General features: G+C 40.2%; 2 protein-coding genes across 2 annotated transcripts in view; one reads left to right on the top strand and one right to left on the bottom strand.

The window, feature by feature from the left end:
• Nucleotides 1-23,195, top strand: stox1 (storkhead box 1). Its single transcript, XM_015052136.1, has 4 exons — nt 1-534; nt 17,126-17,278; nt 18,834-21,471; nt 22,670-23,195. The coding sequence occupies exons 1-4, from the start codon at nt 210-212 to the stop codon at nt 22,821-22,823; spliced, it is 3,270 nt and encodes a 1,089-aa protein (XP_014907622.1). The 5' UTR covers nt 1-209; the 3' UTR covers nt 22,824-23,195.
• LOC106959525 (zinc finger protein 883) overlaps nt 18,781-25,317 on the bottom strand; it is a 12,223-nt gene continuing 5,686 nt past the window's right edge. The window contains exons 3-4 of the transcript XR_001427378.1: nt 20,109-20,111; nt 18,781-18,793 (exon numbers count right to left, since the gene is read on the bottom strand). The gene's annotated coding sequence lies outside the window, so the exon portion shown is untranslated. The remainder of the gene's footprint in view (nt 18,794-20,108; nt 20,112-25,317) is intronic.

Raw genomic sequence — 25,317 nt, forward strand, 5'->3', positions numbered from 1 at the left:
ACCGTCACTCGTTCCCCTGGAAGCCGACACAAACCTTTCCGCTCCCCGTCTGCTGCGCTGGCTGCAGGGTTCACAGCCCCCAGAGAGGAATGCATGGCAAAATCCACTGTCCACCGCGCGTTTTCTATTGGAAACTCGTCTTTTAACGAGAGCGTTTCGATTTAGACCATGACCGCTCCCGTCCTGAGCTAAGTAAAGGTCATTCAGACATGTCCCACCAGCAGCGGCTCGTCCAGCTCTCCGGAGCTTCGCTCGCCGTGGTCTTCGGCCCGGACGAGGAGAGTTCGCGCGCCGTCGAGGGGAAACCCAGCGCTCCGAGTGGCCAGGAGATCTTTGCCGATTTCAAAGCCCAAAACTCGCGCAGTTTCTGGAATAAGAGACTCGTTAAGGCCATGGCGGAGGTGTACTTTCAGGGATGGATGGAAAACTTGGTGCTTTTCATTCAAGGGAACGCAAACAACTTGGAGGTGCTGAGGGAAGCGTGGATGCGCAGGGCTCTGAGGTCACCAAAGGGATTCATTATTAAAGCTGTTGGTACGTAACTAGTGATATAATTTTTTTCTTTACCATATCGATACGCCTTACATTTTTAGTCCACACAGTTGCTGCAATCAAAAGAAGTATAATAAAGCATGAAAATAAGGTGTCTTCAATACGTCGTGTCTAACTCCCATTAGAATTTGTTTATAACAATGAGGGAAAAAAAGTGTGTGAAACTATAAACAGAGACTAACACATAAGTGTCAGATGGAGCACAGTTATTTCCTCTGGAGTTTTATTGGACCAGCCATAAAGTTCAATTAAGCTTAATGACAAAAGGCTTAGTTAATAAAATGTGGAGATAATAAAGCCTGTCTACATGATGGTATGCATTCAAGGGCTGGTGAGACATTATCACAGTCTGATAACTTTGTGTAAATGTACCACGGTTTAATGGTATCACAGTGTAAACAATGTTTTTATTTTAAAAACAGAAAATATAACAAAAATAAATTGATTTATAGAAGAAAAACAAAATATATAAGAACAGATATGATACACTGTAGATCTCCCCCACACTATAACGACTTAGAACAACTTTTGTTGAAGTTTTTCTTCGCCCTTGTGATCTTTGTCTGTTGTGTTTTTGGTGCCATCTTCATACTGAGGTTATGATTGTCCCTGCCAACGTGGACAGTCCCTCTGGACACAAAAACCTGGGCGGCATGTGGACGTCCTGGCTACCAGTGACAAATATTTTGTCACATCGGTTCTGCGGTTGAAAGGACACTGGAGCAGACTGGGAGGTCTGAATTAGGGTTAAAGGAGAGATATGCTGGTCATAAGCTCAGCTTCAGTTTCAGACCGCCTTATTAGGAGTTAAGGGGATCGCTCCTTGAGTTCCCCAAGCATGATTGGTTTTTGTGACCCTTTTATGTGAGCAAAAGCACAGTAGGCTTGTCTTAGTGTGCAGAAACAAGTGGGGGACGGGCGCCACAGCCAGAAAAAACTTCCATCACTCCTGATTTAAAGGACTTTAGATCAATCCTCATTAATTACACACGTGTACATTTTAAAATCTCAGTAGATGAAACCTACGTAACAAATTTTTGCTAAAAATGTTATTTTGTGAAACAACTTTTAGTTTTGCACATTTTTAAGCTTTCATATTTTGCACCAGAAAATGCCTGTAGCATTAGCTTGCAGATATGAGTGATATGGCTTCCCTTCCAGGTCGGTGTTTTTGTCACTGGGGGACAAGCAGTTGTAGTCACAACTGGTTTTCTTGTTGCCGCTTTGTTTAGTCAAGGATCCATCCTGTGTTGCGCTTTGAATTTAAAGTAGCAGTGGTCAAACCTGCATTAAATTATTACATTTAACAGACAATCTTCAAAACACTGTGGGGGCACATAGAAGAAGTCTGAAGAATCTTCACAGGCCAGCGTATTCTTGATTTACTGTTACCAAAGCTTAGTGTAATCATTCGTAATTGCCTCCATTTTCTGGCTGCGCTTTAAGGCAGAATGTAGCTGAGATGAAACAATGGCGTAGGCATGGAAACCCTTTATTCAGCCTCCTATAGCCTGAGCTCATAGGTTGGTAATGTGGGGAGCACACACTGCAGGAGAAAATCACGACCTTCTGTGGGTCTTTGACCTAATTATTCCAAAGAGATACACATGGTATATTTTCTCACTTTAAAACTGGAGTTTGAGTTTCCACTCAAAAAAGTGGACCTGTAAGATTCAGATTTTGTGATTCAGAACTGCTAGATCTTGGACAGTCCCAGCAACACTTGCATTATTAAAGGTTTTGATGTTTGTACCATCTACTTGCTGACTCTGTGTCAGCCCGGCAGCTCTGCCAAGGCTGAGCGGTGCACAGACAAGTCAATGGAGGAATGCAAAGACCACACAGAGGGAGAACATGGGAGGGCGTGAAGCGGGAGAGGAGGGGGTGTGGCAGAGGCTGACACGCCATCCTGGTGTGAGACAGTTTGTGACCCTTAACTTTGATTTAGCTCACAAACAAACAGCGTACAGGCCAAAGGTGAAACTGAGTTAGCCATCATGGACACAGAGATGTATTGGATGCAAGACAGCCATCAAAATAGCAAGTAATTTGTATTCTAAATTCACAAAAACAAATTTGTGCAAACGTTTCATCTATAGTTTTGAGATACTGATCAGAATTTTTGTGACCGATTTTCAATCTGCGTTTTGTCAATTTTTTAAACTTCCATCAAACTGTGTGAGAGAAGTAGCAATGCAACATTTTAAAACGAAAGCTAAATAACTACAAGCTGACATTAGTAATTAGTAATTGTATTACCATTTGTATTCCCCAGAAAAAGTATTATCTTGACTCAAAGATTTCTAAAAGGAATAATTTCCAAATTTTGTTAATTTCCCTTTTACAAATTAAAAGGACAGGGTACAGCATCTTTGCTGTACCCTTCCTGTTATCTGTCAAAGTCTTTGTTCCTCTCTCTCAGCTTGTATGAGCTGCAGACACACGTTGATATGTCATAGAAAAGACGACTTCTTTTAAATGGCTTCTTACACCTCTGTGCTTTTTCTTTTTCACATCCATGTTAATAATTCACTAGAAACTAAAATAGCCTTCTTTGAGTTTTTAATTATCCTGATGGTGCTTGACTGTAATCAGAAGGAGATTGGCTTTTGAGGTTCCTGCAAATTAATCAATGATCTGGATTAAGTAGAAAATCGTCTGATTCGGCTCACTAGGTGATTCCTCAGTACATTCCAGCCTATAGCTCCATTGTAACAAATTCTTTGCAGCAGTTTGTATGGAAACCAGCTCTGGCCGGCTGTCAGAGCCTGGTTTATGACCTTCTCATTGGGAGCTGGTCAGCAGTGAATCACCACGCAACTGGCTGCTGACTGCGGCTGCTTATCCTGCTACCAGGATTAATACCCTCTCCGTTTCACAGCTGGCCAGGGACTGTGGAAGTTTGACTCCTAGATTGATATCAGGTAGGGAATTTAAAGGCCTTGACATTGTCCCGATATAAAAATGTCAGCCTGCAAAACAGAAATGTTATGAGTTATAGGCTACAGTGAATTCTCAAACAGCCCTATTTCCTTTCCCAGGACGGAGCAAGGTTGGGACGTGCTTTTACTGCCCCGCCAAGTTAAGTGGCTTTTTCAGGCGACGTGAAGCTGAAGCAAGCCAGATGCGGCTGGGGCTTGTTGGCATAACCGACGAGACCCCCAATCAATGAAAAAAGGAAAAACCAACAACAACATAACCACTTGATTCTTGGATAATTTCTTGCTGGTCTGATAATCAGAGTTACCAGCCTGAGTCTGCACAGATTGTTGCTCCATCGTCCATGATTGGGAGAAGTGAAGGCAGGGTGGAGAGGGGTGCTGGTTGTTGTTGGTGGTGGTGGTGAGGTAAGCAGGCAGGAGAAGGAGTTAGCATGATCAGGCTGGCTTGTTATCATGGTGGGAATGGGCCCCAGTGTTACTGGGAATGACCTCTCTGCTTCAAATCCGGTCTGTTGGATGTTTCTCAAGTCTTCTTTGTTGGCCGGTCTCTTCATCCATCCTACAAAATTATGTCAGCAATGACCAGCGTGACAGTTCAGACAGCTCTAACTGTACCGTGGATAATAAGCAGCAGCTTTAAAGTGATCCTGGTTAGATGACATATTTATTATTGTAAACACCTGGGTTGCATAAAGGAAGCACAAAGAGTGAGAGGACAAATGGAAGACAGTTTTTGTGGGACTTGTTTCAATAAATGTTTCTGATTAACTTTTATGTCAGCAAAATTGTTTGATCTTTATTAAATCCAGCAAATGTTATGTTTTTTTCCCCCTTTTATTTATAACATAAAAAGACTAAAGCAGAGGATTTTTGTCTAGCTAAACAAACACGGAGGAAATGTGACGGTTCGTCAAGAGCTAAAGGAGCTGCCATCTGTGAAAACTTGGGTGCTGGATTTCAAACTTAACTAGATTTATTTAAAGAATTGAAGAATGATACCTTAGGCCTAAGTTCTGTGAGAGCAAGTTTTTCAGGGTTAGGAGAGATACCTGGTCTTTCTTAGCAATTCTCTTCATTAACCCAAACGAACAAAGATCACAAATGCAAATGTTTCAAATTAGCATCTCTGCAGGGCGCTTGGATTTAACCCTGAGATGTTCCACATTCAGGGCCTGCTGAGATGGTTCAGACACTTGATTAGCAAGCGTCTCTTGAGAGGTTTACTTGGCACGGCCTTCTGGGTGGAGAACCCAGGGGGCAAAACACAGGACTCTGCACAGATTATATGTCCCAGCCGGCCTTAAAGTGACTGCTAATTCCCCTCCAAATACCTAGGAGGGCCTGGAGTCCTGCATTGTTTTATTGGTAAACAGGTCTGTTGCCAAAAAACTCATTCATTGATAAATCTGAAATTAAAGGAGTGTCACTTTTATTACATTTTAAACCCACAGTAGTTAAGCTCCGACTGCAGGCTGGCTGTCTGAACAGAAACACACTGCTAATCATGTAGGAAATATTAGCTTGTTACATTTCTGTTACTCTGTAATTAGTAAAAAGACACAATGATGTACTTTATTCTGCATGAAAAGTGGAAAAATTACAACACTTACTGGGTTTTTATTCTGATTTGTCATGGGATGTCTGTAACCCCATCAAGTAGTAGAGTGTGTAGACATTAGATATTTTCTGCTTTGTATCAGATTAAATCATAGCAATAAATGTTGCATGTAACTTTTTTTATAACTGTAACTTGAAAATTTGTGTGTTTTACTTACATTAGGAATAATTGTTGCATATCGGGTTAAAATAAAGGCACTTATATTACAGGATTCAATTTTGCTTAAACATTTTGACAAATACAGTGACAATGTGAAAGTGTGTTGTCAGTACCTTGCATTTTGCTTTTTGTGTATTTATTGTGTCACCAGAGCACATTGTCAATATGACTCCTACTGATATATTTTGTTCCATATTTATTCCACCATCCTCACCCCCCATGCAACTCAGTTTACCTCCAATTGAGACAAAATGGCATGTTCTAGTTTGGCGTGGAAACCAAGGACACACAGTGTCATGTACGGATGCCCAGAGACCTAAGGACAAGTTAGAGAAACTGAATATGTGATGTTTTTGGGGTGTGGGAGGAAACGAGAGTATCTGGAGAGAACCCAAGCATGTACATGGAGAACATGCAGAAAGGGATTTGAACATGATCCTGTTGCTGCAAGGCAGCCATGCGTACAGCCGTGCCACTGTGCAGCCATTTGGAGATAATGAAAGAACATGTCTTCAAAACCATTATATAGTTCGGTAATGATCCTTGTTGGCGCAGTTTGAAGGCAGGATGTCTTTACCAGCTAAATGCTTTTCTCCACTGTGTAAAACACTTAATGAATACTTTACCTAAATTTTTTGAATTGAAAATAGTTTGTGCATTCACACTGGAAACAATATACCGACTCTCCTTTTGCAGCTTAAGGCTCCATAATGACATTTACTGGTTTAATTATTTACAGTCCTACCATTGTCTTAGTGACAGGAGGAGCATGTATCCATGCCGTGAACCAGGGTAGGAAGTTTCCTGTGTCCTTCTAATAATCATTCTCTTTAATTGACCCTTTTTCTTGCCACGTATCAATTCTCACTTTTGCCATTGAAAGCACTGCTTGGCATGCCGCACAAACCTCCTCAGCTGTGACTCTTACAGACTAGAGCATGGCTCTGCTCTCCTTTTTAAGCCTGGTTTCCTTTTCAAACAGTATGTTTCATTTACCTCGCCATGCCATGAAGCAGTGAAACATTCCTGAAATGCTTCATTTAGGCTTTAGGTCATTTACTTTGCTCATACCGCAGCAGGCCTCGTTGCTGCTCTGTTCTTTTGACTTGAAAGCGCAGTTTTAACGCAGGGGGTGTTGCCTTTCATGAGGGTGTTTGGTCAAAGTCTCAGAGCGCTCCACTAATGGTCATAACTCTTCCAGATGTCAGCTTATTAACCATGACACCCCTTGCTGAGCTCTGCTGGCTCTAAATGGCCCACCCTGTCCTAACTGAGCAGCAGGGGTCAAAGGGTGCAACCTTGCTGGTAACAAGCCACCCTGAGGTCATTTGGCTTCAGAGGGCTTTTCTCAGAGAGCAAATGGAGAAACACGCATCGATATGGTACCCAGGTGTTCTTTGCTTATTGGGCGCTCCTGCATCTCCAATTGAAACCTCCCTGAACAGCACCATGGTTACCACTTTAATGGCCACAATACAAAAAACATAACCATACTGCTGACTGTTGTGTCAAATCTGTTTAGTCGAGTAGTTATTGTTTAGATGGGGATCAGTCTTCTGTTGTTGGTTCATTAGATGCTGAGACTTATTGTTTAGTAATTGTCTGATGTTATGTTTTCAGAAAGATCTGACAATATTTGTGACTCAAAAATAGCAATTCAAAAAGTCAAACTTTGGAGGTTTTATCATAAATGATAAAACAGAAGGTGTTTCTGATTTACATTGAAGTTCTAATTTGTACTTTCTAAGCTTGTTGGTATAAACTCTTAAGCAAATAGCACTGTGACATTTTACCTTCCAGTGGCTGTTCTTGCACGAATCCCCTTCTTTTTTGTGTCCCACACATAATTTGAAAAATACCAAAAGATTTTCTTTTTTTTTATTGTGCAAATTGATGCCTAATAGACTCGGAGATCTCTGCTTCTGAAGCAGTCTCTTTGGTGTTTGCACACAACACATTTTTATCGGTCGAGTTGCTAAAAAATCGCTGGCTCTCCACAACAATTAGCGAATCTCTCACTGTGTCGACTTACATAACCCATGCGTGATACCATGCTGGTTCCAACTCCTGAAACAAATTAAATTCTGCACTTTTTTTTTTTTCCCCCAGCAGCTCACACAGACCGGTGTTCTATTTTTGAGCCAGAATATCAGCCAGTCTAATTTATTGGCTGGTTGATATGTTGGTTTACCTCTAATCCCGTCTGCAGGTTCTTAGGTTTCTCGTAAGGAGACTTATCTTTAAATTCTCCTGTTGCTGCTGTCAAACTACGTTGCATTGGAACATGTACTACTTGTTTCTGTGATTAGTAGAATGCTGTGTTTTTGTGGTTAAACAGAAAAGGGAAAAAGGCTTGGAAGAATTATGCCAAATTGTGTGTGTGGACCAGTTGTCGGATATTAAAAAGCAATGCATCACATGGCAGGTAATGCTCTGAGAACTAAGATAATAAACACAGGGATCAGCTGCAGCGTGAGCCCAGTTAAACAGCAGGAAATGGGTTTCATCTGCAACCAATGAATGTTATCAGTCCTGATTAATAGTTGGTGAAACCAACTTTTATTGTGCGTGTCTTTGTTTTAGTGGTGAGGTGTCGTCGGAGAAATGCCCTCAACCTGCAAACAGGGTATCCCAGGTTTAGCTTCAGGCTGCACTTTTATTACTTTTTCTTTCTCTGCTCTCCTCTTCTCCATTTCCTGTCTTTATTTTCCAGGATTTTCTGGGAATGCAGAGCCTATGGGATGATACAGTTAATCTATGAAAAAGACTCAAAACAATGCAAATCAGTAAAGTAGCACAGCATTCTTGAATGAATCATATGAACTCTGAATGACAACACACACACACTATTACACTCTATTTGAATAAAGGCTGTTTTAGACTCAGAGTTAATGAACAAGATGTAGAGAACCATAGCTTGAGAATTTGGCTGGAGTTACATTTTAGTCTCAAAAACAAAGACTTTAGTGTCATTAATACTCTCAATTGTATATTTTATTGTCCTCAGTTATGCACCAAATCACATGTAGCTAATCTGATATTTAGTTGAACTCAAAACAAAGTATATATATATATAAGACTGATGTGTTTCTAGATGAAATAATGACAGTTCTTAGCTTTGATGTTTTTCTTTAACAGGAAAAAAACCTCTGATTTTATTAGTATTTGACCTGCTGAGCACTAGTCCCAATAAGAAACTGCTAAATACAGATCCCTGCATGATTGATCAGAGCAGTTGTTTCCAAACTTTTTCTGGGCCCCCCCTATGGATTACAAATGGCTGTCTGGTTGTTGTGTGAGCTGCGGGGGGAGGGGGGATGGGAGGGAGGTCTTTTTTGGGGGCAAAATGAATGTATGTAGTTGAACATAGACAACATCAGTAGCCTACAGGCTACTTGTTAAACTTAAGGTGCTGTATTGATATTAGCTAGTCATCCTTTAGCTAACATTACCTGCATCCAACAGCTTTACTCAACTCAGTTGGTTAGTTTGGGGGAAAAACTGTGAAAAGTTCTTTGCGTTTTGCTGGTTTGCTGTCGTGATTCTAACACATCTGCGTAGCTCTGCACAGCAGCAACAGGTCTCCTTCACTGCCGCACAGGTGTAAACCAGAGTGAGTGTCGTAGCGCTCATGCTGTGTTTAAAAGTGGCTCGGAAAAACACGTTACGATTTTTATCAGCAGTAAAAATGACAGAGGACACAGATATGGGAAGTGTGAAAGCCCCTACTGTATCAAATTGACAGAGGAATAACAGAAAGTTGGCCATTCTAAGGTAAAAACCCAGCGCATACAGCATTCATGTTTTATTATTTTTTTCATCCAGACGGCTTCCCGCCCTCCCCCCTCCCTGCAATGGCACAGCGCCCACCCTAGGGGGCGTGCCCCACAGTTTGGGAACCTCTGGATTAGAGCATCTTGACTATAACAATATTTATTGCTGCAATAGAGTTTTTACATCTACGTTAAAGATGGTTTGCTTCGCTCTAAATGCATTCTCCAACCTACGTCTGCGGTTTTCATATCAGATTTTACTAGAAAACTAAAAGGTCTAGCCTTAAACCTATTCTATCTGGGTGTGGGTGAATGAGAAACAGATTGCTATGAATACCAACTGTGGGCCTATACAGACTCCGGATTAATTTCTGGCTCCATAAAAGTCGAAGGGAACCAGATATGGGGTGGGGTCTATGAAATCTGAAGAGGACCGAAGTAAAAACGATGGGCTAATGTTGGGTTTTTAATGTGTCTCCTGGCGTTGGGATGTTTTGATATTAAGTTACAAACTAGTAAATCAGGACTTCGCGTTCTTTGTAACAACATGCAGTTGTTACCAGTCTCTGCTGCAGAGCCGATTAATCGAAAAAGTCTTTGAATACTAACTCAAATACAGCGCAATTTGGCTTTCCGTTACTTTGTGTGCATCATGTGTTAAAAACAATATTTAATGAGGTTTCAGCTCCAGGGGTTGTTCTAGTTACTCTGTGGTGACAAACTATGTGAGCTGAGATGTTTGAATGGATCGGTTTCAGAGGTTTCTGTTTCTTCTTGCCAGCACAGATGAACATTACAATGCAGCATTTTGTCAAATAAGGATTTCAGGCACCCATGCAGCTCCTCTGCTGCTGTTCCTTTTCCCTCTTTGTCTTTGTGCTGCGTTTGGCAGGTCGCTGCCATACTAAAGGTTTCCATGGTGACATGAAACAACACAAACCTGACCTGTGTTTTTTTTTTACCTTTTAGCTAATGAATCTTTTTGTATTTCATGTTTTTTTTTATTCTGCTGTTGCTAACGTTCATTCCTTTAGCATAAATATTTGTAAGCAAAGATTAATCAGGACTCTTCCCCCTTTCCTAGCACCTCTCTTAATGTTTAAACATATTAACTCTCCTCTCAGATGCTGAACCATCAATAGAGATGATTAAATATTTACCTAGTGACCACGATTTGGTCTGGAATACTGATTTTATCGCTGGAAGTCAATCAATACAGCTGTAAAGTGATCAGTTACTCTTCCTTTTACTGCTTATCGATGAGTCACTAACAGTAGAGTTATTTTGTTAATTATTTAGCTCGTTCCATAGTCGATATTTGTGCTAACTTGTGTTGGTCTGCTTCTTGAGACATTTGGCGTCTTGTAGCTTTCTGAAGGGATCTTTTCACTAAGTTTATTGGGTCATTTAACTGCAACGCCCACATCTGGGTGTTGTTCTGCGAGTGAAAGACACAAGCTCGTAAAGAGCTTCAAAAAAACTCATGATACCCCCTCCACACAAACACATATCAAATGGGAGGTGGGTGTAATGCAGGAAAAATCACTGAAAACAAAGTGGGAAGTGGTTGTGGGAGGTTTTAGGGACATAAATTACAGCTAGCATCTACTCTCATTACACTAAATCTCACCGTATGAATGTTTGACATTGTCCCGATGGAGACTTACCTCAAATCTTGCATGTACAATCTGTAGATACACTCAAGCATGGCGCTCACAAGGTCTCAGTCAATGGGAGTCGGGGATGGGCTTAGCCGTTGATCGGGTTGAACGTCGTGCTGTGTGTTCATGATCAGGGAGAGAGAAGATTATGTCGTTGACTAAGTGGAATCCAGAAGATTAGACGATAGCGGGGTAAGATAAGAGGGTATGTGTTTGAGAGCATAAGCCTTCCCAGATGCCTTGGAGAGAGAAAAACAAAGCAGATATTTCAGCTAGGTTTCACCTGCAACAGCAAAGAGGGGAGGAATTAAGAGTTTCTTTTCGTACCTTCCCCGAGAGCAAGCAGCGTAATTCAATATTTCCTAGTACCGCTGCGATCCATTTAAGCGTTTAGATGGGAGAACAGTCAAAAATGTTGGATTTTTTTTGTAGTAAACAAATGAAAGGAAGTAGCAATGAAGAAAGACTCTCCGGTGTGGTACACTGCACTCATGTCAAAATGAAACCAGAACTTGAGTTCGTATTTTTGAGTTTCAAACTGCTCAGTGATCAGGTCAATCAGTGTGCGAATCACCTGATTCTGCTCACAAGCCAGATTCTCAGTGCATAAACAAAACCAAAGTATAAACATTGATATAAGCTGATTGCTGTTTTTATGAAACGTTTAGTCCTCGTGTGTCAAGAAGAAACGCATTAAAATATATATATATGTCCTAGTTAGGATTTTGGGTTGTTTTTTTGTCCTGGTAATGATCATAACCATTTAAGATTTGACGACGACTGATACCGAGTCCAGGGTTACCAAGTGAACAACTAATGGAGCTTGTAAATAATTATCTTTTATCCCAAGTGGGGTTTTTGCAGAGCATGCTGCGTCAACGTGGGTATAAAAAAGCTACCATAATGTTCCAAATGCATATCACTGAAAACATGCAGAGCTTCATTGTTTCTTTCTAAAGACATAAACTCAAGTGTTGCTCCTGCCATAAATATTTTAAGTGGTTTGGTTTGCTGAACAGCTAAGCTAATCTTTGCATGTTTTTTTCTGAGAACTATTCAGGAACCTTTATTGTAATTTGACAGAAAAAGGGTTGAGAGAGAAGGGGAAGATATGCAGCAAATGACAAGACACCCATCAAGGACTAAAAACAGTTTGACCAAGTCTTTAGTCCTGTGCCCCATGTTAGCTTGTTTACTCTTCTGGAGTAAAATATAATAATTGATACGTGTTGAATGTGCTACTTGGCTACAGTGTGAGTTGAATTTGCCACAAGGGTTAAATTATAAAGCTCATTAACTCTGTCCAGAATGTTTTTTGCACACATAAAGGAATAAAACTTTTGTTACAAGTCCTTAAACTCATTTTAAGGCTTCACATGAAAGAGTTTAGCATTTTGTCACCTTCCTAAAATAATGACCTAAGTCTTTTTCTTTTTCTTTTTGCCAAAAGTTTAGGCAAAAAAAAAATCACCTCTTTCTTTCTAAAATATGTTTAGGCAAAGAAAACAAACACTTTTGGCAAAGAAATGACATAGACCATTATTTTAGGAAGGTGATGATATGCACTATTGTAGTGGCGGCATTAGAGACGTGAATTCCAAAAAAGGCATTTCATTACATTTCCTAAGAAACTAGTTACTATAAAATAAAATCTCATATACACAACAAAAATACCTCTTTCAGGTTTCATAGTTATTAGATGATCATATAAGGGAACTTGAAGTGCAGTGTATTTAATGGGGATTTGGATAGCTAACCCTCAGAGTTACTCGTGCATCTCGTTTAAAAGCCCAAAACAATTACATTAACACCACTTGATGAAAAGTCATGGATCACCCAAAAGACTCTCCTCAATAAGTTTTATTCAAGATTTATTGATATGTTTGAGTGGGAAAACAAAGTTGGTGTCGAGATGCCAACACCATGACTAATAAGAACAATATATTTCAAATTAATGTGCAGCGTATTAAATTTTATGGGGCTTTTGCTAGACTGTATGACACAATAAATCCAAGCGAGCCTGTTACTGGCTTTGTTAAAGCCTGGGAATGATCTTTAAACTGAAGATGTAGTCATGCATTTGTTCTCAAAACATAAACGGCATCAAGACGGCAGAGAAATGACATATTAGCCTGAAGCTTCATCTTTTAGCTGTTTCGTGTGTTTCTGATGTGCTTTTCCGAATGCGTGTTTGTGGGCAAATGAAGCGTGTTTCTTTTATCCGTATACAGCATCTATACTTCAGCGGATTGTGATTTAGAATGGACTTACCTAAAATGTGAAGCACTTAGATCATGTCTGGAAAGTTTTCACCTTTTCTATCTTCAGTCTGGATAATCTGGAGCTCCACAGCTAACAGAGGCCCTGCATATTGTTTGCTGTGTTTTTCTCTTCCTTTTTTCTTTTTTTCAGGGGACTAAATTTAATGTAATCACACTTGAAATAGGATTCATGTGGCTCTGGGGCCTGCTAACCAACACAGCCATGTGAATACATGTGGCATTGATCAGTTTCATCAGCCAAAGACATTTCAGTGGGGAAGAGGAGAGAAGGTCTTTGTCAATCATCTCTGTAACATGAACAGTCAGTTCGAAATTCTTCTTCATGTTCCCCAGACAGCAGATTAGTTTGACTTGGGGAGAAATGTGCTGTTGTCTATGCTGAAGTTTGTTTATCAGGACAGTTTCACACCAAATAAGTACTGAGGTACATTTAGCAGTGACGAGGGAGCCGATGGTAAAATTGAGGAGGTTATCTAATTTTGATTAAAAGAAAAAAAAAAGTCTGCATTTACCTCTTTCTTTACTTCAACTAGACATATATTGAAACATTTCTGAATGCTTATCCTTCTGTGTTAATTTGGTCAAAGTGTTTAGGCACCACTGTTCAATGATCCATCACTTCCTGTTTCAGTAAGTTATAAATCTGAGGTGACGTAGAGATCCATTTCTGTTAGCCACTCTACAAGATATGAAAAACAAGAAAACATTCAATTCAAATGAGGCTCATAAATATGTTTTTAAAAGTCTTTAGGATTATTTCTCAGTAACAAAGAAGACTTTTACCTAAAGCCTCGTACCCCATAGGCATCAGGGTGATGCATTCTGGCCAATGAACTAAGTGTTGTATCTTCTGTCTAGAAGCTTTTCTTCACATCTTTGCTGTGTTTCCTGCCTGGTTTTGGTCAAACTGCAGATGGGAAATGTTTTGGCATTCTGAAAACAGAAGTTATATTTAAGCAGCTCCTGCATGAAGGCCAGATTTGACTGTCTGACTGTGAATAGACTCCCCCACCTGTGCAGTAAATCTCTGCAGCTCCTCTAGAGTAACTGTGGTAAAGCTGATTGCTCTCTAACAATAATCCGAAACCTTTAAAGAGCAACTGTATTCACAGAGATCTCTATAAAGATCAATTCCGAATTGTATTTTTATGTATAAGAGTAAAAAGGGGCTGAATACTAATTAATGCCCTTCTATAATATGTGGTTTCCATTAAACATGTTGAGTGCAGACCATTGGTGCCTCTTTGAGGGGCTCCACTGAAATTATGCCGCCTCGATTCAACACAAGTCTCATCCTGTTTTGACTCTGGAGCCGCCGTTCCTCCCCTCCCATTGTGGATCAGGACTGTGTTGCCATGGCACTCAGCTGGGTATTCATGCCGGCTATGACAAAGGGTGTAATGTTGGATTCCCAGTCTTGGATTACAGCAACACAGAGGTCCGTTCCCCCTGGAGAGAAGGCGGTTACAGCAGTGACCCTCCCTGGCGGTCACGCCTGCTAATGTTGGATTCAGTAAACTCTAATCCTCCACTGTCCCGTTTTTTCTGTTACACACCACCTTTTTCCCTAGGAATAAAAATATTTATTTAATGTAGGTCATGATTGCAGGTATCTGAAAATATATTATCCTTGGATCTAGGTTTGTTTTCAACCTACTGGAATTAATGCTGCTGTAAAAGAACACTAGGTAAATTTTTTTCCCAGGCATAAAGACGTTTTCTTTCTGTCATATCTCAGTTGAATCTGTGACTCTTGAGAGTGGTAAAACATTGGTGCTTTATGTGCACAGCCTTCCAGACATTCCTATAGGAAGTTAATAACAATGAGGAGCTAAGTCAGCAGCTTTAATTCATTGCTGAGTGCAGCTGCTATAAAGATATCTCTGCTGAGGTTTAGGCAGCTTAATGCCTTGTCTCAGCTGAGGGAGCGCAGATGTTTTCTTTCCCCCCTTTTCTTTTCTTTTACAATCCCTCAGGATCAATTTTATAAAGACGTAACCTTATCTGTAAGCCTTGTGAGCTTTAAGAGAGCTCGCTGCACTGATATTTTCTTATACCGACTTAGTGTTTAATATTTCTTATCTAGGTTTTTAATTTAAATCCATTTCGGTGAGCATCAAAGGATTGATTTTGATGCCATTTTGACACATTCATCAAAAAGTCAAGTAATTATATAATTCCATGCATGTTAAATGTAATTATTCTGACCTTGCAAAACGATCTATACCCTTTGAACTTTTCTGATTTTTATCATTTAAGAATTGCAGGCTTCAGTGTATTTTATTGATATTTAATGCAACAGACTAGTTAGACTTTTAGCTGTGACCTGTCGGTACCTGTGTCTGTGTGTGTGTGTGTATTCAGTCATGCTTCACCAGGACACCCATTTGATTAGTTGTATATTTTCCCTGCCTTGTCTGTAAGTGGCTCAAGTGTGAGGGCTGTAAATGTTTAGTTTGCTTCAAGTGTGAGCTTGGGAATGTTTCTGGTGAGCGGCCCTGGGGCGGAGGGGAGAATTGCTCGCTGTCACACAGACACTACACATGTTTAAGTTTTATTCCAAATCCACATAGTTTATGCAGAAATTTTCCTCCCGAGCCCAACCACCCAAAACCTAAAAACACACAAGGAAACTCGTGGAAAAACAAAAACAAGTTGGAGGTCCATCTGGTTATGCGGTGGGATTCAAATATCTGTGTGGTGTAGCTGATTAACTAAAACCAATTTCCCACTCTTGTGGGTAAGGTTACGCATATAACCCTCGAGAAACGTATTTGAGGTAACTCAGTGCCTTTGCTAATCATTCACCAGCAGCACAATACGGCTTGTTTTGGTGCTCCCCCTGCTTTCTTGTTAGAATATCAATGATTTTGATGATAGTGACCTTCCAACAAGACGCACACAGTAACTAGTTCAACAAGGCAGCACGAGGCAAACCAAATATAGCTGTTTCTTTCTATGTTATCACTGAGAAAATAGTAATTCATTATCTGAGCTCAGGTCACAGAGGAAACCCAGATATCACTCTTCCCAGTAGCACTCTCTTGTTCATTGAGAGTGAGGAGGGAAACGTGGTTCTTCCATTGAGTTGTGTGTCTGTCTCCTAGTGGGGCATGCCCCAAAACCATCCAGAAACACCTCCAAAGTAGAACACCACCTGGGATGGTTCATACTTTCCTTTTCAGTCTCAAACAACCAAAAATGAAATTGCTTTTCCAAATTTTTCTAATGTTTTTGCTTCTGCAGCCATGGAAACAGCCCAACATGTCTGTTGGTTTAGGACTCCTCAGAGGAAAACCAATACCTGGAGCCACCAACCTGTCTTCTGGTAGTCCTCACAACAGCACCGATGAACTTTAGACCACAACTCCTGGAAGCTTCATTGGAGACCCATTTAGATTCAGTTTCTCTAAAACTGAGCAAGTAAGGAATTTTCTCAGATCTCCAAATGAGGGTCATCTCCTAATTTACACCCCTCATCTGGGGAGCTTTTCATGCTAGGGATCCAACATGCTTTCAGGTGGTGATCAGTCGACAGCTTGGCCCCTTCTTCATCTAACGTAACCACTACATTGATTTAATAGTTTTTTTTTTCTTGTGGGAAAACTGTAAACCTTTGTTTTGGTTATGCAAAGTTTCTAAAACGACTAGATTAAAAGCAATGATGCAAGAACTGCTATGCATATATATTTCCAACAAACTTTATGTAAGACGTACATATAAAGACAGATTATCTAGTGTAGCACTTCTATACGTTTTCTTTGTGTTGGTGACATGTTTGTGTAAATGCTGCTCCTGGGGGTGCATGGCTGTGTGATATGGGTGGCAGGATATCTGATCTGCACAGCAGGCGGACTTGTGGCTGTTTCTGTGGGAGTCGGGGAGTTCTGCGGTCTGTCTCTGTATTGCTGGAATTTGAAAAGCAAGTCAGGCACGGTTCATATAACTCACAAATAGACCACCACGGTCATGATTTAGAGGGTGGTTAGGGCAAGAATGTCAACTTCGGTACTTTGAGTTGTTTTCACTGGCAGCAGCGGTTGGAAGGAGACCTTCCCCGACCCAGGTGTGTTTAGATCTCCTGAAGCGGGCCCCACCTGTTTCACCCGCTCCTCAAGATGATGTGTGTTTGTTTCAGGTGACCTCTCCCCAGTGCAGATGTCCCCGGTTCCTCAGTCGCAGTTCATTCCCTTGGCTGAAGTGCTGTGCTCTGTCATCTCCGACATGAACTCTGCCCAGATAATCGTCACCCAGGAGGCGCTTGTCAACTACATGAGCAAAGCTCATCCAGGTAATTCATAAAACATTTTCTCAAATGTCATGTCTAAAAAGTAAACTGTGTGAAAAATGAGAGCGCCCTGAGTTGTTTTTCCCCTAATAGTTTTAGATAGTAAGAAATTTAACAATACTGAGAAATTCACATAAAATAACTATGGATTAAAAGCTAAATGAAAGGCCTGTTGAACTGTTATGGGGTTAGGTGTCCTAACATTTTTGTTCGAAACAAACACATTTTTTGTGGCTTACCTGTAATTACATCAATTTATTTTCTAGAGGTAAATAAAGAAGGATTACACAACTATGTATGAACATGAAATATAAACACGTGAGCATATAATCTAAAATTAGAACATAGTCCTAATTTTTTTACTTTATGTTTTTGAAAAGACACTTTGCTTCAAATATTTCCTAAAATCTAAATCCTTTACTGTCTTAAATGCATTAATAATAGCTTAAAAAAAGACAAAATGAAGATGTTTAGACTAAGAAAATATACTTCTTTTTCCTGTCTTTTAAAGGTAAACATTTTTTTTGTTTTATGTAAGAATGTTATCAATCTTGTAAATACTGCCTGGTTTGAAAAAGGTTTAACTCATTCAGTACATTAACACAAAGTCCTTTTGTGATGTGCAAAAAGTTTTTTTTTTTACATTGTCTTATATGAATAAACAAGACAAAAACTCTAGAAACAATGCATGTTTGTGTTGTAGACTGCCTTCAAAACCTATATTATCTCTTTCAACATTATTGTTACTGTCAGTTGTGTGCAGTCGCTGTTCGCTAGTGCATCCCCAGACATTTAAGGAAATTTCCTGTCAAATTAAAACAGAGAGAATTTACAAAAAGTCTAAGATCGGTTGCAAAAAATATTCATATCCCCTGTAGCGTTTCACATATTGCTATATTACAACCACAAATTTTATTTAGAGTTCATGTGTTAGACTAACTAAAAGTAGTGCATAAATGTGAAGTGGAAGGAGAATAAGGTACGTTTTTACAAACAAAAAGTATAAATTTCATTCAATTTATATTGGACACCATCAAATAAAATCCAGCACAACCAATTGCCTTCAGGAACCACCCAACTAGTAAACAATATGTGTGTAATTTAATCTCAACATAAATGCAGCTGTTCTGTGAATGAGTAAAAAGACGTGGAGCTGTAATTGCAACAAAAAGTGGTTCCTTGAAGTATTAGCTCAGGGTGGCTGAATACATGAGTATGCAAAACTTTTTAGGGTTTTTTTTGTAAGGAATCTAAAAACAATGTATCATTGTTCTTCCTTTTATAAAGTACTACTTTGTGTTTGTTTTCTTACTTTAAACCCAAGTGAATACATTGATGTATGTGGTTCTTAGATGACTAAAGTTCAATGAGCATAAATACTATTGTAAAGACACAATATATAATTTGAAAGTATCAAAACAGTAAAAAAAATCACTTAAACAACACATACATGTTATTGTACTTTAGTTTGATTGATAGAATCATCTTGTGGCTAGATAAAATGTATCCTCTTAGCCACTCAATGTCTGTCACACTCTTCTGTATTTCTGTGTCTTAGGGATAACCATTCCCACTCAGGACATCCTCTATAACGCACTCGGAACTCTGATCAAGGAGCGCAAGATTTACCACACCGGCGAGGGCTACTTCATTGTCACGCCTCAGACTTATTTCATCACCAACAACATGGTTCGAGAGAAGAACTGGTGGACCTCTGGTTCAACAGATGACCCTCCTCTGACCCCTCCTGTTACTTACCTTTTGAGCAATGAAGTCTGCACTGAGGGCACTCAAACAGTCCCTGTCGCCCACTGCAGGTCATGCAGCTGTTTTAGCCCTCATCAAAATTCCCCCAACACCACTGCCGCCACTGAAACGGCCACCGTCCCTCCCTCCACTGTTCCCGACCAGCATTCTGTGTCTGTGTCCATAAGCGAATGCACGGGAAGAAGCCTAAAGTGGCCCCGCGCGTCAGATCATAAACCCTCAGTGCAGCATCAGTCCACATCCACAGCTGCTGACTGCCAAGCTAGTGAGATCAGCAAAACAACAGCCACTACAAACGCCACAAATCGGAAAGAAAAGGATAAACCTGTGAGGAAGTTCGGTCTCAGCTTGTTCAGGAGGAACGGAGCTAAAAAGGAGAAGCCAAAGAAGGAGTATGCATCATTTTCAGGTCAGTTCCCTCCGGAGGAGTGGCCTGTAAGAGATGAGGAAGACTTGAACAACTTGCCCCGAGACCTGGAGCATGCCATCATCAAACGCATCAACCCTGAACTGACTGTGGACAACCTGACACGGCACACCGTCCTAATGAAGAAACTGGAGGAGAGGAGGGAAAGGGGAGTGGACAAGATTCTGGATCGAGGTCTGGACAGCGAAGACAAGGGAGTCAACAAGGGAATGTCAACCGACATCCTAACTTACTCCAAACACAGGCATCACCACTTGTCTAAAGCCGGTGGAGGGAAAAGATTGTCTCAGAAGCTCTCTCGTAGCAAGAGGAGGGTCCACTCATCTCGAGAAAAGCAAAGGGAAAGGGACAAAGAGAAGATTAAAAGCAAGGCCCCCATATGTTCTGACATTTATCCAGATGAGGAGGATTTGATTCCAACAAGGCTTAGGGGAGAAATCTCTGCTGATGCTGCAGATCAAGTAGAGGAGCCTGGGAATGTTGAGGGAAAGAGTCTCTACAAGAAACGCATTGATAATCCTTTCCAGACTCATCCAATCAAGGATGCTGAGAACATAGCTCCCACCAACAGGGAGCACAGAAGACGAGAGGCCAAAGAAGTCAAACAGGGCAAAACATCTGTGTCTGGTAGAAAGGAACGAACTAGTCACCGCTCCAAGTCATGGGACCCTCATCGGGCAAAACTGATGGCAGCAGAAGGAGAGAATGGCCTGAAATTCCCCTCGTCTGAGGACAGATACGACTGTGACCATGAGGCAGACTTTGTCGCTGAACATCTGCTCCAGCCAGACAAGAAGGTCAACAGAGAGCTTGGTTTGGAATACAGCTCAGCATATCTACATGGCAGCACGCTCAGGATTGATGACAAAGTTCGGCGTCAAGAAGAACAAAGCAGCAAGGAGGTTTGGGAGAGAGAGGGCAAAAATGGACATTTTCAAGATGTCCAACAGTACAAAAATGTACCAGACCAAGGCAAAATGAAAGATGACAGTCTCACTAACATCCAGCAACACTCCAATATGACTTGCGTTTCCCCTACCTATCCATACCAGTCTGCAATAAACCCTCCACATAACCCAGATTTGCCATGGCCCAAGCCCTCTTTACAGCGGAAACACTCCCTACGACTTTCCACTCAACAAAGGGACAATATCCCAAAGCCAAAGGATCTCTCTGTGACTATTGAGGATCAGCAGGAGGTTCGATCAGGCAGCAGAACGATTAACAAAGGAGATATTCTGGAACTGACCCCTGACAATACACTGCTAATAGCAAACAGTGAAGGTTTAATAGAGGATGACTGTAGGCTCTATCGGGCAGCAGATGGACCAGAAGAGGAAGATGCCTGCAGCTCCCTGTGCCTGAACACCGAGGAGATGATTGATGCAGATGATGATTACCGAACTGGTATTGCAAACTATCACCAGCTGGTTTACAATAACCACAAATCTAAAACCCATCAACATTCCTATTACAAAGTTATGTTTCAACAACCGCAAGCTGCTTGCAAACAAGACTCAACAGATAGCACTTTAACAGATCTAATTACTCCCACGAGCCAGAGAGAAGCTTCCCTCATAGCCTCAAGACCAGCAGAGAGCTGCTCGAGACCGCATCATCAAAGAACTAGATCACCGGGGACGTTCTGCGAGCAAAGTCCTGCGAGGGCTGTATTGATCCAGGGTGAGAAGGGATGTGGACCTATTCTGGATGGAAACTGTTCGAAGGTATGCGAAGGTGCCGACAGCAGCATCTTTGACTACTGCCAGGCCAGCGAGCTTGAATCAGACTCGGAGACTGTCCGAAAATCAGCCGACGAAGGTGACGGCGAGTCTGCGCACTGGGCTGTGGATGTGCAGGAAGTGCAGCAGGACAGCTTTGATGAGAATAGTGTTCCTCAGACCCACAAAGCCATCCAGAGCGCACCAACTGGGGCCAGAAGAGCCGAGGAAATGGTGGAGAACCAGAGCATCACTGGAGACAGTGGAATAGATTCCCCTCGGTGAGTGCCTGCCTTCATGTTTTTATGTATGTTTTATTGAAAAGTAATGTAAAAATGATTATGTAATTCCTCACAACACCCTTACCTATTAATATAGTGTGAAAGCCATTGAATTCTAAGGCCAGTACATATTGTGTCATATTATCCACATCCCTTCAACTGTTTTACATTTTGTCTTGTTGCAATCACAAATTTGGAAATGAAAGTATACAAGAATTTTCAAATTGCTTGCAAATAAAAATCAGACATGTGTGACCAGTGGTCCACAACTCACATGGAAGAATTTGTTGACTATAACTTTTGGCTGTGCCCTCTGTAAATCTGGCCTTTATAGGAGAGAAAAAAAATAGTAATTGTTAAAAACGAAGAAGACAGCGTCATGGTTTGACTCAAGCCATGTTGTGGATAGGAAGCATGGACGAAATTGCTCTGGTCAAATGAAACTGAATTTCTTTTTTTTGGCCTACATGCAAAATTGTATGTGTGGCAGAAAGTTTCCACTGCACATCAACCTCAATACTCCATAATCATGGTGAAACCATGTTGCTAGGTGGAAGCAACAAGCTGCAAAGATCCATAAGCTGCAATTGCTGCAAAAAGATGGATCTGTACTGACTCAGAGGGCCTGAAAATTTTAATATGTATTACAAAAAAAAAAATCAAAAGCCAAATATCTTCTTTTAGTTTTACAAATATGAATTACTCTGTGATGGTCTACTCTGTGCCATAAAAGACAGAAGGAAGAGATTGTAACGTGACAAAAATGTGAAAAATTCCAAGAGGGGTGAAAACTTTTGCAAAACATCGTACCCTTCCAGATGTGTGCCCACACACCACGGCCTGCCTTTCTGAAGTGCCTTTGGCCAATGTAAACACAGAAATGAAGTTTGTTAACCTTGGGGTTGCATGTCTGTGGTTGGCCTCGCTCCCAAAACGCGCTGTTGTACTTTTAAGGTAAATTGCAATAAAGCTGAGCAAACACCTTGTGGCCAATTATAGCATCCAGTGTTTGAACAGCAGGGAGTCATTGCTGATAATTATGTGTAATTGCTGTGCGGCACTTAAAAACTCATTTTAAAATCGAAGAGGAAGAAAAGAATTTCTTTCCTGACATTGAACTCTCTGTGCACCTGGTCGCCACTGGTCGTGTGCTGAATGATGTCACATTACCAAAGTGGTATTTTTCTGCTCCTTGCAGGACCCGTGTCAGCCTTGCGTCGAGCAACACCGTTATCCTCGAAGGCCTCAAGAGACGGGGCTTCCTGCAGAACCTGGAGAAGCTGCATTCAAAGAGCAGCGCTATCCGACCACAGAGCTCACTGCTACAGCTAACTCCTGTCATGAACGTATAGCAGATCCTTGGTGAAGCAATGCTGATCACTCTTCTCGAAAAGGCTTAAATGATATGCTTGCTGTATGCACATGCTAACAAAAATGGATGGACGAGGATCTGCACTTTGCTGCCTACCTCCCCATATGGACACCTATGACAACACAGGTGTGTGTAAAAATGTACAGTGAACACAATAAATGTAAATAGACTCAGATTCTGCTAAGATATATCCAGATTTACTTGTGTATGTGTTGTTATAGTTTGTATTGTATGCAATATAAATGCAATTTTTTTTCTTCGTCCAATTTGCTCAAATGTGTAGAAAAGCACATGTCCTAGTTTTTCAATTTTGCTCTTGAGTTACAAAATAAAATATATTATATATTCACCAAGATGTCTTTTGTTTCATGATACATGTATGGACTTCATACACAAATTGGTATATATATATATATATATATATATATATATATATATATATATATATATAAAATAGAAAAACAGCTGTTAAAGTGTTTTAGCTCGGCCAGCATGGCAACTAATTTAATGTAGGACTACGAAAAGTTTCTACATAAAAGTAGAAGTAAAGTTTTTATATATACAAGTATTTACATCTTGCATTATATTATCATAATCAGGTTTTTTATTTTGATCCTTTTAAGAATCTGTCTGGGAGCCCCAAAAACAAAAGATCACATTGGGATTATTTTTCATTTTTTTCCTCCAATTTGGTGTCATGAGATTGTTATTTTTTTAAAGATTAAATGCATTTTTCAAAAATAAAATTGCACTACTTTATGTAAATGGCTTCCTGAGATAGTTTAACTGGTAAGAGCTTCTTTGCTTTTGTTTGTGTGCTACGTCCATTTCACCCATTCATTCTGCAAATGCTGACTTAAAAGCATGACCAGCGTAACATTTCTATAGGCCAGAACATTATTCTGCTTCTTGATAACAGCACCTTCTACAATTAGCAAAACTATTAATTCCCTTTGAAGATTTTGTTAAAAATACAAACAGCAATCCTGAATATATGAAGATGAAGGGTATGGTATATTTGGAAACGAGACAAGACCACCCACCTAAACCAACAAGATGAGCAAGGACCAACAATCACAGAAACAGCCAAAAGGCCCACTGTGACTCTGGAGGAGCTGCGGAAATGTACACCTGGGAGTAACTACAAATCTAAAAACCTAGGCTTTATGCAAGAATGGCAAGAAAAATGCTATTGCTGAAAGGATAAAATATGTTAAATGTTGAAAGAGTGGGTGAATATGCCCTAAACATACAGTTAATGCTGCAACACAATAGCTTAGCTTGAAGCATAATAATCTGTTAGTTTGACCCACTTGTAAGCAAAAACTTACAAAATTTATGTTTGTGTAAGACCTCTGATTTTATAGAGAATAGTTTTATTCCACAGATTTGCAAATCTGGAAGTCAAGCTCCAAAAGATAGCTATAGCAATGTTGGTTTACAAAATACAAACTTATTCCCATTTTGCAAGAATGCACTTCGGTTCTGATCTAAAACACGTGATCCGAGATTGTAGTTGTAATGTGAAAAAGTGTAAGGACCATGAATACTTTTGGAAGGTACTATATAAGCCAAGGTCACACCAGCTGTAGATCCGGTCCTTGTTCCTCTGCTTCAGACCAAAATCAGCCTCCAGCTGTGAAAAAATGTAAACCATTGTTTAGTTCACGTAGGAGACATGTTCTTTTTTAGGTCAAAGATAATTCCCAAGGGCCTTCACACCTATTCAATCACAGCTTTTACCCACCGAAATTGATGCCATTTAGTTTTAAGACTGTAAACAGCGACACCATGTGTTTAAACAGTGTCAGTGCAGGTTAAATTTTTTTTTCTTTTGGTATTTGTATGACAATAAATAAGCGTCATGATTTTAGTACTACTCCAAATTGCATTAATTCAACACCATGAGAGAGAGAGAGTCAACAACCTTTATTTATCCATATATGTGCCACTCAGATGGGGAAGATGTGTTACAGGGTTTGCCCTTAAGAATAGTCTATATGGATCTTTTACACCACTTTCTCAATGAGGCCATTGACAAAAAAAATCAAAAGGGGGAATAAAACAATATAGTTGTAACAGTGTAAACACATTGCAATATACATGAAAGCAAAAGAAAAAGGTGACAAATTAAAATGTAGGGCAAGTTAATGAGTAAGAACTAAAAAAAAAAAAAAAAGTAAATCCTGAAAACCCTAACTTTCAAATAACAGCTGGGCATACATTTCTACATTGCATGCAATAAGGCACCTAACTAACACAAGGAAAATAACTATGCTACAGTGTGACGCACAACTGTTATCCAAATAAAGATATTGCTCACCAAATGTTCAACTCTCATAAAATCCCGTCTCATTCTCTTTCGTATAACCCAAGCCATATCTAAAAAAATACGTCAGTTTGTAAAAGATATTTTACACAGAACAGTAAATAGAGCGCAATCCATTGGACTTCAGAAAAATCTTGTAAAATGA

Source organism: Poecilia latipinna, unplaced genomic scaffold (genome assembly GCF_001443285.1).
Source record: "Poecilia latipinna isolate Pla-1442-1.1 unplaced genomic scaffold, P_latipinna-1.0 Scaffold53, whole genome shotgun sequence".
In the NCBI taxonomy this organism is placed as follows: Eukaryota; Metazoa; Chordata; class Actinopteri; order Cyprinodontiformes; family Poeciliidae; genus Poecilia; species Poecilia latipinna.